At 51.9% G+C, this 15,449-nt stretch overlaps 1 protein-coding gene and 1 non-coding gene across 7 annotated transcripts in view; one reads left to right on the top strand and one right to left on the bottom strand.

The window, feature by feature from the left end:
- The window catches only part of CATSPERD (cation channel sperm associated auxiliary subunit delta), a 38,671-nt gene extending 26,677 nt beyond the window's left edge, over positions 1 to 11,994 (top strand). For 5 of the 6 annotated variants that reach the window (XM_020883713.2, XM_020883716.2, XM_020883715.2 and 2 more), the window contains 5 exons: positions 2,219 to 2,293; positions 3,994 to 4,122; positions 5,393 to 5,576; positions 10,234 to 10,391; positions 11,676 to 11,994. In XM_020883713.2, the coding sequence (XP_020739372.2) occupies positions 2,219 to 2,293; positions 3,994 to 4,122; positions 5,393 to 5,576; positions 10,234 to 10,391; positions 11,676 to 11,910 (781 nt within the window). In that variant the 3' untranslated portion in view covers positions 11,911 to 11,994. The remainder of the gene's footprint in view (positions 1 to 2,218; positions 2,294 to 3,993; positions 4,123 to 5,392; positions 5,577 to 10,233; positions 10,392 to 11,675) is intronic. The other variant, XM_020883714.2, reaches the window with a different exon arrangement.
- TRNAW-CCA (transfer RNA tryptophan (anticodon CCA)) lies at positions 5,037 to 5,109 on the bottom strand. The gene has a single exon. It is a non-coding gene; the product is annotated as a tRNA-Trp (tRNA).
- Positions 11,995 to 15,449: the final 3,455 nt, after the last annotated feature.

Below are 15,449 nucleotides of genomic sequence, written 5' to 3'. Positions count from 1 at the left end.
AAGCCTGCGAGCCCTAGAACCCCCACTCCGCAACAAGAGAAGCCACTGTGATGACCAGCCCATGCGCTGTAACCAGAGGGTAGTCCCTGCCCACCACAACTAGAGAGAGTCCACTCGCAGCTAGGAATAGGAAAATCCAGGGCAGCCAAAAATAAATAACAAGTAAAATTAGTGACTTACATTTCAAAAAAAGAAAAATCACCAGCGTGAAATTTTAAAAAGAAAGAAAGAACCCTGAAGATTGGTCAGATAGATCACCATAGTTTTCCCTTCAGGCGGTGGTGTGCAGGTAAACGGGCAACAGCCAGTTCTGGGTAGCTGGGGAGCCTGGTTTGGTAGCTTTTGCAATTCTTATAGTATAAATGCTCCCACTAAGCCCATTGATTGCTACCGACATGTCTCTGCTGCTGCTGCTGCTGCTAAGTCACTTCAGTCATGCCCGACTCTGTGCGGCCCCATAGACTGCCGCCCACCAGGCTCCCCTGTCCCTGGGATTCTCCAGGCAAGAATACTGGAGTGGGTTGCCATTTCCTTCTCCAGTGCATGAAAGTGAAAAGTGAAAGCGAAGTCTCTCAGTCATGTCCGACTCCTAGCGACCCCATGGACTGCAGCCCACCAGGCTCCTCCGTCCATGGGATTTTCCAGGCAAGAGTACTGGAGTGGGTCTCTACTGCCCCACAAAATTCCTGAGGATGGCTTGCAAGAGCCGGCCTCAGCACTTCACAGCAGAATGGCACTAATAAACTCAAGGGACGATTTTACCACATTTTTTCCCCCCAAAATGGAAATGCTTTATTGAATCAATGAATGATGTATTTAGAACATATGTGCAGGAAAGTGTTTTAAAACAATCTTTTCAAAGCTTCTGCCCTAAAGAGGGTGGGAACAGTATTTGCCACACATGTAATGAACAAAAGACTTGTATCCAGGATTTATAAAGAATTCCTATGAATCAAAAAAAAAAAAAAAAAAGAGAGAAAGAAAGGAAAAGGAAATGACAAATGAAGAGAAAAATATGGGCAAAAGGCTTCAGCAGGCACTTCCAAATAAAGGGTGGGGGAAAGGCTGATCAATACATGGAAAGGTTGTCAACTTCAATAAGAAAATGAAAACAACAGTGATACACATTAGAGAGGGTTATTCCCCAGCAGAGCGGCAAAACTGACAAAGCCTGGATGGTAGCAGTAGAACTTCAGGGTGGGAACCCCCTGGCAGCTTCGGGAACTTCCAGACATGTCTGGTGATATTTTTTCAGCTGCTTTAGAATGTATATCTTTCCACCAGCAATTCCACTCATGCACATTTGCACTGACCCAGGTTCCAGAATGTTCTCAGCAGCATTATTCTTAATAGCTCCAAGCTGGAAGCAAACCAACTCAAATGGCCATTGACAGCAGGATGGATAAATCAAGTGCAAAGGTTTTGATATAACGGAATGTCACAGTGGTGAAAAGGCATGAGACAGGTTTACCTGTATGGATCATACAAACATAGGTGTGGAATCAAAAGACAGAAAAGAACACATAGCATGATTCTGTTCTTTAAAAAAAAAAATCCAGAATCAGGGGAATTCCCTGGTGGTCCTGTGGTTAGGACTTTGCACCACTGTGGAGAATGAGGGTTCAATCCCTGGTTGGGGAACTAAGATCCCACAAGGCACACAGCATTGAAAAAAGAAAAAAATCTGGCAAAAATAAATTACAGTTGAGCCCTGTATCTGTGGGTCCCTCATCCGCAGATTTAACCAACCGTGGATGGATCGTGTTTACCTTCTAGGTTAACTGAATCTTCGGCTGTGGAACTGGCTGGCAAATGTGGAACTCTCACATACAGAGGCCCCCCCACTATGGGACTTGAGCATCCTGGGATTTTGTTATTTTCGGCAGATCCTAGAACCAATCCCCTTGCTGATACCATGTTGCTTAAGGATATATGCGCCGATGGTAACAGTACAAAGATAAAAAGGGAAAGGATCATCTCAAAAAGTCAGGACACCCAGCTCCCAGATTTCCGAGTGTAACATCATTCTCCAACCCAAGGAATTAGGGCTCCTTGGTGAAATGGCTGAGTCTAGGCCGGGCAGGGAAGATGTGAGATGAGCCTGGAGCATCTTAGAGAGCCCCATCCAACCAATGGGAGCGATCTGTGCGTCAAAGGGAACAATTCATTGGTCTTGCACGGGGTCAAGTGGCATCTCACCATCTTTTGTTGCCCACAGTGAACTTTCAGCATGTCACCACGGAGTCCTCGACCCTGTGGCCCTTCAGGACAACTATAGCTACATCATTGAGAGGTGAGCCCCGCCCCCCAACACACAGTCACACGTGCACGCTCATACCCATGACCATTTGGCATGCATGTGCCAAAGGCCAAGCAATAATTTTTTTTAATTAATTAAATTTTTGGCCATTTGGAGCAGCATGCAGGATCTTAGTTCCTCAATCAAGGATCAAATCCGTGCCCCTGCAGTGGAAGCTCAGAGTCTTTATCTCTAGACCACCAGGGAAGTCCCAAGAATCATTCTTAAATCATAATGGAAAAGAAAAAATAAATTTAAAGGGAAAAAGAATCATTTAAAATTGATACCATGCCAACTGATCTGGCCAGCAAGGAATCTGAGGGGGTGAGGAGACAGGCAGCGGAGGTGGCCGGGCCTGCGGGGGAACCAGTGTGATGTGGCAGGGTCCCCGGCCCAGGTCTGCCCAGGCTCTGCCACCTGCTGAGCCAGCCTCAGGCCCCTCCCCAGCCTGCCACCAGCTCATGCAGCCCAGCCACTTGCTCGCCCCAACTAGTGGAGTTGGTCAGACAGTCAGCCAAGGTGGGGAATGGGGGTGGCTGGCCATGGTGAACCCTCTATGCAGGGTGGCACAGCCGATTCCACACTGGTGCACATCGCCCATCCCCCTGGCATAGGAGGATACTGGTGTGTCTTATATGACCTGGCTCTCCCCACTGCAATACAAGCCAAGAGTCCATCCCCCCATCCAAAGTCTCAACTGAAGGCAAAACTGGTGCTGCCAGGGCTTCCCTTGTTGCTCGGTGGTAGAGAAACTGCCTGCTAACGTAGGAGACACAGATTTGATCCCTGATCCCGGAAGATCCCACATGCTTTGGAGCAATTAAGCCCATGCGCCACAGCTCCTGAGCCTGTGCTCCAGAGTCCAGGAACCACAACCACTGAGCCCACGGGCCATAACTCCTGAAGCCCGTGTGCTAGAGCCCGTGCTCCACAGTAAGAGAGGTCGCCGCAATGAGCAGCCCATGCACCGCAACTAGCGAGCAGCCCCCGCTCACCGCAACTAGAGAAGAGCCCAAGCAGCAACAAAGACCCAGCACAGCCAAAAATAAATAAAAATAATCAACCCCCTCTGCAAAAAACAAAGCTATGAACAAACTGGTGTTCCTGGGCTTACTGACCGATGAGGCTGCAGCCAGACCTCCTGGGGGCATAAGCGTGTATGAATCAAGGTCTCCAGAGAGAGATAAGCCACAGGATGTGTGTGTGAGATAGACACACAGAGTGACAGGCAGAGATTCACTTTAAGGACTTGGTTCCCTGACTGTGGAGGTTCGGGGGAGGCTGAGGAGCTGGCAGCTCTGCCAGGAGTTGCCGTTCTAGTTCAAGGCCATCCGTGGGCAGACTTCCTTCTCGCTGGGGGAGGCCCTTCTTTGTTGCACTTGGGCCTCTGGCTGCACCCACGTTAGGGTAAGCACTGCTTTCTCAGCCCCAGAGAACAACAACCTCACAGAAACATCCCGACGTGCGTCTGGCCACAGTCAAGTGCCACAGCAGAGCTCAGAGGACCTAGAAGGTCAACCACCACCCACGGGGGCATCCCAGGGCTCATGCTGACAATGGCTGTGAGTCCCTTGCTCAAACACCCCTCCACGGCTGTGACCGGCCCCATCTGCAGGGAGGAAGTGGGGTGGTGGGTGGGTGGACGTCTGGGCACCCAGGGGAGCTTGCCCATGTCTGTGCCTTGTTTCCCACAGGGAAGCCTATGACCCCAACTTCCAGGGGCAGCAGGCCGAGGAAGACCTGGAGGTGTATTACCCCTATGAGAAGCTGGGCTGCCCCCTCCTCGCCTACTATGACACCCCGTGGAAGCCAGTGGTGGAGCTGTGAGACACCCCCTCGACGCCCCAAATCGCCCCCCGTCCTCCCCACCCCTCTGCCCAGGCTGCATCCTCACCCTGTCTTTTTCCTCCGCAGCTCCCAGCTTGCACACCTTTCCCCTTCCCCATCTTAACTCAGTGGCTTTAACAAAACACACCAGGGACTGGGCTGGGTGGTGGGCGTGGAAGTGGGGGGGCACATGGGCACTGACTTTCTCACAGTCCTGGAGGCTGGAAGCCCAAGATCAAGGTGTCTTGCGGTGTCTCGACCTCTTCCCATGGCACCAGGGCCCACCCTTAGGACCTTGCTCCATCTTGATCTCCTCATTAAAGCTTCCAGCTCCAAATATAGTCTCAATGGCGGGTTAGGACTTCACATAGGAATTTGCGGGGGCGGGCACCTTTCAGGTTATTGCACTCACTCTGGCCCCTTCCATGGATTCTGTCTTCTTTCATCTGATCCTGCCCTCAACATGCCCCCAACCCGCCCCCACTGAGGATCATTGGACTGAATTGTTGACAACTAAATGATGGTGGGAACTTCAACACGTGGAAACATTTAGGTTCATTAGAGCATCTCCAGTGGGGCTTCTTTGGTGGCCCAGGGGTTAAGACTGCATACTTCCAGCACTTCCACTGCACAGGCAGGGGTTCAATCCCTGGGTCAGGAAGATCTCCTGGAGGCGGGCATGGCAACCCACTCCAGGATTCTTGCCTGGAGAATCCCATGGATAGAGGAGCCTGGCGGGCTACAGTACATAGGTTCTCAAAAAGTTGGACATGATTGAGGCAATTAACACTCATACTTTTCCATCAGAGAAGGGTGTAAGCCCCAGCCTGGCAGGAGACAAATGTGCATTCAAAAATAAGAATTAGGGGGTGGGGCACGGGGATTGGCTGCACAGGTTGCAGGATCTTAGTTCCCCAACCAGGACTCAAACCTGGGTCCCCAGCAGTGGAAGCTCAGAGCCCTGACCACTGGACCATCGGGGAATTCCCTCAAAATTACCGATTTAGAACAACTCTAGTTCATCACCCTAGAACATCTGCAGGTGTCAGAATTAAATCGACGCCTGTTCCCCCCCCGCTACCCTCACCTGGTCAGTGCCTGCTGTCCCTACCTGCCACTGGGAATCAGGGTTGAATGTCCCAGATGCGTTAGCTTGGGGGTGGTGGTGGGAGAAGGCGTCCACCCCCAGATGAGACGGTTTCACCAGCCCGGCATAGCTGGGCCTCCTGGCCTCCCGCAGCCTCGCCTGTACGTGCCTTGTCCCAGGTGGCGCGAAGGCAAGTTCCAGGAGGTGGTGGAGGCCGAGTATGTCCTGCTGGAGATGAACGGGCTGTTCACCTACACGTACTCCCTGACGGCCGGCACGGCAGGCTGCAGTGCCCAGCCGCAGAACTGGACCACCATCACCGAGATGGCCGGCGACACAGCGTTCTTCTCCTGGGACCGCGAGGTAAGGCCTACGCTCTTGAGTGGTCCCAGTGCAGGCCTGGGAGGGCGACATCCGGTCATGCGCAGTGTGTGCTGGGGGCCTGCTCAACCTGTGCGGGCTGCTGCTAACCGAACACCAGAGACCCCAGGGGCTTTTACCAGCCGCATGGGTTTCTCACAGGTCCTGGAGGCTGAAGTTCAACCTCAAGGCGCCAGCAGATTTGGGGTCTGGTTCATGGGTGACACCTCCTGTGTCTTCACAGAGCAGAGGAGTGGGGGAGCTCTTCCAGATGCCTTTGCACCCAGGTGCATGTTCAGTCCTGTCCGACTCTGCAATCACATGGTCTGTGGCCCCCCTACTGCCCCCTCCGTCCCCTCCCCCTAACAGGGCTCCTCTGTGCCTGGGACTCTCCAGGAAAGAATACTGGAGTGGGTTGCCATTTCCTACTCCAGACTCAGGTCCCTTTATAAGGACACTAATCTCCTAATGACACAGAACAACTGGTTCAAAATTGGGAAAAGAATACGACAAGGCTGTGTATTGTCACCCCACCTATTTAACTTAAACGCAGAGTACATCATACGAAATGTCGGGCTGGATGAATCACAAGCTGGAATCAAAATTGCTGGGAGAAATATCAACAACATCAGATAGGCAGATGATACCACTCTGATGGCAGAAAGTAAAGAGAAACTAAAGAGCCTCTTGAGAGTGAAAGAGGAGAGTGAAAAAGCTGGTTTGAAACTCAACATTCAAAACACTAAGATCATGGCATCCCGTCCCATCACTTCATGGCAAATAGAAGGGGAAGAAGTGAAAGCAGTGACAGATCTTATTTTCTTGGGCCGCAAAATCACTAAGGACAGTGATTGCAGCAGTGAAATTAAAAAGACACTTTCTCACTGGAAGTAAAGCTGTGAGAAACTTAGCATATTAAAAAGCAGAGACATCACTTTGCCGACAAAGGTCAGTATAGTCAAAGCTATGGTCTTTCCAGTAGTCATGTACAGATGTGACAGTTGGACCACATGGAAGGCTGAGTGCCAAAGAATTGGTGCTTTCCAACTGTGGTGCTGAAGAAGACTCTTGAGAGACCCTTGGACAGCAAGGAGATCAAACCAGTCAAACCCAAAAGAAATTAACCCTGAATATTCATTGGAAGGACTGTTGCTGAACCTCCAATCCTTTGGCCACCTGATGCGAACAGCCAACTCATTGGAAAAGACCCTGATGCTGGGAAAGATTGAAGGCAAAAGGAGAAGGGTGACAGAGGATGAGATGGTTAGAGAGTATCACCACTCAATGGATATGCATTTGCGCAAAGTCCAGAAGATAATAAAGGACAGAGGAACCTGGCTTGCTGCTGTCCATGGGGCCCCAAAGAATGGGACACGACTTAGCGACTGAACGACAAACAAAATCTCCTTCAGGAGTACTCCACCCCTATGACCTACTGCCTCCCAAAGGCCCCACCTCCTAATTCATCACCTTTGGGGGTATGGTTCAACATATGACCTCTAGTTGGTTGACACAGGCATTTAGTCCCTGAATAGCTGGGGTGTTGGATGCTGGTAATGTAAGATGCACAAACCCTTTGGGAATCTCTACCAAGGGAATGACCAGACGATCAGAGATGTCACGACCAAGGCATTCATGGAGCACACTGCTGATGATGAACGAAACTCTGGAACCATCCAAATGCCCATTATGTAAGGGGCTCATTATATTTACGGTTCTGCTCAGCGAGCGTTTCTGTTACGAGCGTTGGTTGGTACACGATTGACAAATAGAGGTCTGGTGACAGTGAAAGGAACACGTCGATTTGGTCCTGGGTGCGGAAGGGAAGCTTGTGGTGCGCAGTAGTTTCCAGCCGCCATCCGCCTCTCAACGCCAAGGGCGCGAACACAGCGCAATGCTGCCACATCACCAGCAGGGCGCGCGCGTCACCTGCGTGCGAAGCCGGTTCCAGCGCCGACTCCGGGCTCCTTAATTTTGTACTTGTTTTCAGAGCCAGCAGCCTCACCCTTCTTCACACCTCATTCCGTCCAGTGAGTTTGAGAATTTATTTGGTTGGTGACATTGTGTTTGTTGTTGTTTTTTTTTAATCAAGGTAAAATTCACATAACCTATAATGAATTTTTTTTTAGTGTAAAAAGTACAACTCACAACTTGGGAGTTTTGTGCATTCACGATGTTACCCAAGCACCACCTCTCTGACCATTTCTTTAAAAAGTACAAGCCACACACATATAACTTTTTTATTATTTTCTGACTGTGCTGGTGTTTGCATTACTTTTTATTAGCCCTCTCATTCAAAGTGGCACACATTCATTTAAGAGACTGTCCTGTTGCTTTTTTCCCATCAGCCCTGGTGGGCGATTTTGTAGAACCCCGAGGGTTTTTCTATCAAGATAGAGCCGCAATGCCTGCATTTCCAGCATGATCATTAGATGGGCAGTTATGTAGCTACTTAGCCAAGCCATGGGGTGCAGCTAGCTATAAAAATAATAATAACAGTAATGAGTCTTTAGGCTAAGCAGCTGTCCCCCTTATTAAATTTCACATAGCTTTTATGTGGTCCAACTCCCCCCCCCCCCGCTTTTACTCTCAAAAGATTTTTAAAATTTTTTCTTAATTGTTGGGCACTTCCCTGGTGGTCCAGTGGTTAAGATTACAAGTTCTCAATGCAACGGGCTGGGTTCAATCCCTGGTCATGTCACCAGATCCTTCATACCTTAGTGGAGTGGGTTGCCATGCCATCCTCCAGGGGAATCTTCCCCATACAGGGATCAACCCATGTTTCTAGCATCTCCTGCATTGGCAGCTGGGTTCTTTACCACTAACACCACCTGGGAAGCCCCAACTAACAGCAGGCACAGCCAAATAAATTTTAAAAATAATTAAAAAAAATTTTTTTTTAAATTGTGGTCAAACATACAGGGACAGATGGAAAAGGCAATGGCACCCCACTCCAGTACTCTCGCCTGGAAAATCCCATGGATGGAGGAGCCTGGTAGGCTGTGGTCCATGCGGTCGCGAAAAGTTGGACACGACTGAGTGACTTCACTTTCACTTTTCACTTTCACACATTGGAGAAGGAAATGGCAACCCACTCCATTGTTCTTGCCTGGAGAATCCCAGGGATGGGGGAGCCTGGTGGGCTGCCATCTATGGGATCACACAGAGTCGGACACGACTGAAGTGACTTAGCAGCGGCAGCATACATGGACAGAGGAGCCAGGTGGGCTGCAGTCCATGGGGTCACAAAGAGCCGGGTACAACTGAGCGACTAACACTTACTTATACATAACATAAAATTGACCATTTTAAATATTTCTAAGTGCACAGCTCAGTGGCATTAAGCACATTCACATTGTCCTGCAACCATCCCCACCATCATCTCCAGAACTTTCTCTTCTTCCCAAACTGAAACTCTGTCCCCATGAAACACTGACTCCTGTCCCCTTCCCCTGGCACCTGACCCCCACTATCTACTTCCTGTCTCTAAGGATCTGACTCCTCTAGAGGGTCTCACATGGGTGGGATCAGATGGTATTTGTCCTTTTGTGTCTGGCTTACTTCCCTGAGCATCACGTCCTCACGGTTCATCCATGTTGTAGAGGGTGTCAGAAACCCCTGTAAAATCCCTTTAGTGTGTATGAACCGCACTTTGTCTATCCATCATCTGTCAATGGACATTTGGGTTGCTTCCACCTTTTGGCTACTGTGAATGGTGCTGCTGTGAACTCAGGAGTGCAAGTATCTCTTCGAGACCTTGCTTTAGTTCTCTGGTGTCACTTCTTACAAAAGAAATAATCCCTTTATAGGGGCCTTACCCTCAGGACCTCATCAAATCTCTTTCCAATGCCCCGCCTCCAAATACTATCCCACTGGGGGATGTTGCATCAACATATGAATGGGGTTGGGGATTCAGACATTCAGTGCATGGGCTTCTCCTGACAGTGCTTCTTTTGTTACAGAGCTCAGGGCTTTAGGACACAGGGACTTCAGTAGTTGCTACGTGCGGGTTTAGTTGCTCTGCCCATGTGTTCCACAGCTACTAAACCTGTGCTCCAAAGCCCAGGAGCTGCAGCTACTGAGCCCACATGCTAGAACTACTGAAGCCTGTGTGCTCTAGAGCCCAAGTTTCACAAGAGAAGCCACTGCATTGAGAAGCCCTTGTACCGCAACTAAAGAGCACCCCCTGCTCTCCGCAACTAGGGAAAAGCCCAAGCAGCAACGAAGACCCAGCACAGCCAACAATTAATATATAAATAACTTAATTTTTAAAAAGACCTCGTCTCCAAATAAGGACACTGCCCAAGGCCCAGAGGGTTAGGACTTTCCCCATCTGATTTGGGAAGGAATTCAAGCCAGCTCATAAAAAACATTGAGAGTGCATGTATCAGACTCACAGCCAGACTCAGCTGCAAGGGACCCTGAGGAGTGGAGTTGTTTTGCCTGCAGCCCGCCTCAAGCTTGGGCAGGCCAGGAAGGAGGAGGGCAGGAGGAAGGAGCCACACTCACAAATTGGCTGGCCTGCCCAGCGGGCACCTGGCCCCGGACGCACTGCCACGTATGCTGGCAGACAGTGGTGCACCATGGGGTGTGTTAGAGGGCTCCCACAGCCCTCCCCGACCCCCAGGGCCAGCGGGCACGCCTTTGTCCTCCTCCCCAGAATTACATGAGCTGCCACGACCCCGACTACCACGAACCCTTGAGATGGCCTGACGTCCCGTATCAGATCTTGGGAGGCCCAACAGAGAACAAGGTTGTTTTCGACCAAAGAAATGGCATCTACATCTTCTTCATTTCTATCGTGGATCCATCCTACAGGTGAGTGGGTGGGGGGAGTCGCCGTGCACCAGGGGCCCCTGGGGAGACAGCACGTGTGTGGGACCCACTGTCTGCCACCCGTAGGCAGGTCCTGGATAAACCTGAATCTCCCAACAGCTCAGACCACCCCCGGGAAAAGTGATACTTTAAGTCGTGGATGGCATTTGTTCCCTTGCTAAGTAAATCTTTATTCAGAGGCCACGCCAGGCCCTGGGGGAAATAACAATGCCCAGCAGCACCCCTATCCCTACCCTGGGGATTCAGAGTCACCCCATGGCTATGTCTCACTGGTGGGCACAGACAGGCTCCCAAGCTCCCAGGATATTCAGGGAGTCTGCAAGCCGTCTGACTTGCCACTGGTAATTTGAAATCAGCACCGGCCAGAGTGTTAACGCAACAGAAACTGACACAGGTTATGGGCCTGGCCTCCCAGGCACCCCACCCCTGCCCTAAGAGCTGGGTGTTAATATTCACCACCCACTTGTGCTGAATCAAACTGTGAGCATCTCCCACTGGGAGGGGGAACGTGGGCGGCATTCTTTCCCCCATCACGTTTCCCCTCCAGATGGACACAAAAGCCACCCTCAAAAACTTGGGGGGACCCTGCCTTCCCCAGGGGCCCAAGACCAGACCACCTCTGGGACGTCAGGGGTGGAAGGCTGGGGAGACCCTGGGGACACACGGGGGTGGGGGGGAAGGGGCCTGCCTGGGAGCCTCAGCCCATCCCCTCCCCCCACCTGCCTCCTGCAGTTTCCCTGGCTACTCGCCCTCTGGTCTTCTTACCTGGGTGACCTTCCCTCCATCCTGCTACCCCCATTTCAGGGAGGCTGTGTCCCCTGTCACACCCCCACTGTGTGATGAACAGTTTCTCGGCCTCTTCTGCCCCACCCCCAAGATAGCCTGGGCATGGAGGGGAGACCCCTTGTCCCCAGAACAGGGGGCCACAGGGGCCCTGAGGGAAAATGTGACCTCTGCGAAATACAAAGAGGATGACAGATCAGAGGAGAGAGAAGTGGGTGCGAATGGAACTCAGGGTCCCAAGTCACACTCCAGGCCCAGCTGTCATTCCCATGGGTTTTAAAAATGTTTGCTGGGGGAATTCCCTGGCAGCACAGTGGTTAGGGTTCCTTGCTTTCATGGCCGTGAACCCTGGTTCAATCTCTGGTCGGAGAACTAAGATCCCACAAGCTGAGCAAAGCGGCCAAAACGAAAAAGCTTGCTGGGGTGAAGGGCGGGGCCCCTGAAGGCGGTGCCCCACAGACTCGGCCCTCCCACCCCTCGCAGCTACTGCCACCTGGAGACCACCTTCAGCGTCTATGTCTACGGGGCCTTCCCGCTGTCCATCTTCCCGCCGATCACCATTGTGCTGCTCACGGTGGCCACCCTGCTGTCCGTGTGGCTGGCTTACATGATCCCCCAGCTGCTGCACATGGAGCAGGGCCTCGAGGTCAGCGGCTTCTGGGCCAGACTGTACCAGAGATGCAGGAGCTCTTGTGCATGTCTCTGGGGCAGGTGCTGAGCACCCATGGCGGGAGGGAATGCCAGGGAGAGGGCAGAGTTGCTGTAGAGGGTTTGTGAAAATAGCCAGTGGCAGTGTGAATCACTCATGTTTTGTGGTTTTTCTACACCCATCAGCTTCCCTGGACATCCTGGCATCAGAGTCCCTCTTAACTCTAGCACCTACATGTGTAAGGATATAAGGATAAGGAGGACAGCCCAAGTCCTAATGAACAGGAGTTTGGTGGGGACTTCCCTGCTGGCCCAGTGTTTGGGACTTCACATTGCAGGGGTTCAGTCCCTGGTTGGGGAACTAAGATCCCACAAGCCATTCGGCGTGGCCAAAAAAAAAAAAAAAAAAAAAAACTGAACAGGAGCTTGGAGAAACAAGCTCACCCATGCACGTAGTGTGCTCACCTGCAAGCCCCTGAGATATATCAGACACAGGACAAGTTCTGTTAGAGAAGGATGGGACCTGAGGAAGGGGGTGTGGGTCCATCTCTGCTGATAAGCCCTGATGTACATTCAAATGAACACATGTAGACTTGTGGGATGTCCGTGAACTAGATTTGTAAGCATAGTACATATTTTATATGTACATGTGTTAGGCATACACATAGATACAGATGGTGTGCATATATATATATACAGAGATGTACAAACATATATAGCATGGGTGAGGCATACCCATACATATGTGTAGATAATGTGCATGTGTGTGTATGCATATTGTATATGTGTTGATATGTGTGGGTATTTGTGTGGATATTGCACACGTGTATATCTGCAATTGACATACATGTGTGTACATGTCTATGATACACATTCATGTAAACATGTGCATGTATATGTGGGTGATATGCCACACAAGTGTATATGTATAATGTGCATACAACTGCACACATACATTTATGGGTAAATGTGTGCATACACATAAGTAACATGCATGCCTGTCTACAAGCACACAAGTACACATGCAGATATATAAATATACATGTGAATATATAGATAGGTATGTATACACGTGTGTATGCAATGTACACATAGATGGATATGTATGTTGGATCAGTCTGTCCCTGTGTTCAGCGGGCTTCCCTCTCCCACACATCCTTCAAATTCCAGGTGGTGCGGGACACCGTCTCATTCTAGTGAAAATTTCTCCGTAACTTTTCTGATCACTCTTAGGTTAACAGAACACATCCCGTGGTCATTTACTTGCTCTGTTTGTTTTTGGCCATGGCTGGAGGCATGTGGGATCTTAAACTAACAGTTCCCCGTGGTGTGTGCTATGCTTAGTCGCTCAGTCGTGGCCGACTCTTTGCCACCCCATAGACTGTAGCCCGCCAGGCCCCTCTGTCCATGGGATTCTCCAGGCAAGAATACTGGAGTGGGTTGCCATGCCCTCCTCCGGGGGATCTTCTCAACCCAGGGATCGACTCCAGGTCTCCCGCATTGCAGGCAGATTCTTTACTGCCTGAACCACCAGGGAAACCCATGAATACTGGGCAGCCTATCCCTTCTCCAGGGGATCTTCCTGACCCAGGAATTGAACCGCGGTCTCCTGCATCGCAGGCGCATTCTTTACCAGCTGACCTATCAGGGAAGCCCGACCAGGGATCAAACCTAAGCCCCCTGCAGTGGAAGCTTAGTCTTAACCACTGGACCCCCAGGAAAGTACCCCCTCCACGCCATGGTCATTTAAATGGCCTAATACAGGGGCTTCCCTTGCAGTCCAGTGGTTAGGACTTGGCATTTTCACTGACATGGGCCCAGGTTCAAGCCAGTCATTTTGTTCCACCATCGGGGGCTGAGTTGCTCTGCCCCATCCACCCACCAGGCCTGATGGGGGGGTCACGAGATGGGATGCCATGTTTCACAATCCTCAGTCCACATTAATCTTACAGAAAAGCAAGCGCCTCCCCTCACATCCACCTTGCTTGCCAGGGGCTCCCCGTCACTGGGGGCATTTCATATGTCTCAAAAACACCCATTAACGTGGCTGCAGGGAGGGCTCCAAGGGAGGTGAGGGCAGTGAGCTCCTGGCTTCTCGAGGCCCATGTCCCATTCAGAGAAGAGTCAGGTAAGTGCAGGTGCAGACTTGGGGCTGCCCCCGCCTCCCTGAGCCTTGGAACAGGCTTCAGGGAGACAAGCCCTGTAGGCTCGAGGTGTGGTGCCAGCACATGGGATCCCCCACCCACACCCAACATCTCCTGGACCCCAGTCAAGCCCCCCAGGTTCCCAGCAGAGTCCAAGAGTGAAAGCCCCTGAGACCCAGCCCTGAATCTGGGGCAAGAGGGCCCTTACTCCTGCAGGTGAGGGAAGCAGGTGGGGCTGGCCCACTCCAGAGGTGAGCTCCATCTCTCCTTGTTTGTTGTTTTCTTGCTAAGTCGTGTCTGACTCTTTTGGAACCCCATGGACTGTAGCCCGCCACCCTCCTGTGTCCATGGGATTCTCCAGACAAGAATACAGGAATGGGTTGCCATTTCCGTCTCCAGGGGATCTTGCTGACCCAGGGTCAAATGCTTGTTTCCTGCATTGACAGGTAGACTCGTGACCACTGAGCCACCAGGGAAGCCCCCAACTCACCTTACCTCCTTGCACGTCACCCCCTTCAGGGTCATCTTGAGTATTTCAGGGGAGGGTATGAACAGCAGCTGCTCCAGACTCTCCAGTGGAAAGGGCTGAAGAGAGCCTGGCCTGGGACCCACAGGGGTGGGAGCCATGTGGATGCAGTGGGAGGAGCCCAGGCAGGAGGGAACAGGGGTGAGAACTGAAATCCCAGGCTCCCCGTGCCTGCCATGCGTGGCTGGGTCCAATGAGGGGACGTGGCCCCCTGCCCATCTTGGGATAGGCATGCCCACCCGGGCCTCGGGCTTCACCTGGGCTGCAGTTGCACTCTGCACGCCCCATCACATGCGGGCCTGTTCTCGACTACCCATGTACCAGGCGGGCAACATCTCACACATCCCTTCCCAGGCCCCACCCTCAGACCTCAGGTGTCTCCACCTCCAACCAGCACCTGCCTCCACACCTCAGCTCTCTGCATGAACATGGGTGGAGGCCCGCCCCTTCACCATTGGCAACAACACCTGCCCTGCCAGGCGGGTGGAGGCTGAGCCCAGCCTGCAGGCCTCTCTAAGGCCTCCCCCCCTCCCACCAGTAGTGGCTTCAGAGGGACGGTCGGGGATAGGCAGGCCACTCCCCAACTCCCGCATTTGCTGTGTGTCTCCAGGCCAGTCGCCACTCCCCAACTCCCGCATTTGCTGTGTGTCTCCAGGCCAGTCGCTACTCATCTCTGGGCAGCCCTGATTTTCCCGGTCAAACAGAAGTGAAATTCTTGCAGTGTAGGAGTCAGGCAGTTCCCACCTCTCCAAAGTGCCAGCTGACTTGGATTCTCTCTGGATAGATTTAGAATCCCAAATCCGAATCTAGGGCTCCCCCACTCTGCTCCATAAGTCCAGCACCCTCGGGGTCCTGCAGAGCCTCACCCTGTGGCCTGGGGCCCATTGTACAACAGCGAGGGCATGGGGACGCCCTGACACCACTAGGCGGACACAGCAC

Source organism: Odocoileus virginianus, chromosome 3, assembly GCF_023699985.2.
Source record: "Odocoileus virginianus isolate 20LAN1187 ecotype Illinois chromosome 3, Ovbor_1.2, whole genome shotgun sequence".
NCBI classification, from domain to species: Eukaryota; Metazoa; Chordata; class Mammalia; order Artiodactyla; family Cervidae; genus Odocoileus; species Odocoileus virginianus.
Note: the sequence above shows the minus strand (reverse complement) of the source record. Positions and strands in the feature narration are given on the sequence as shown.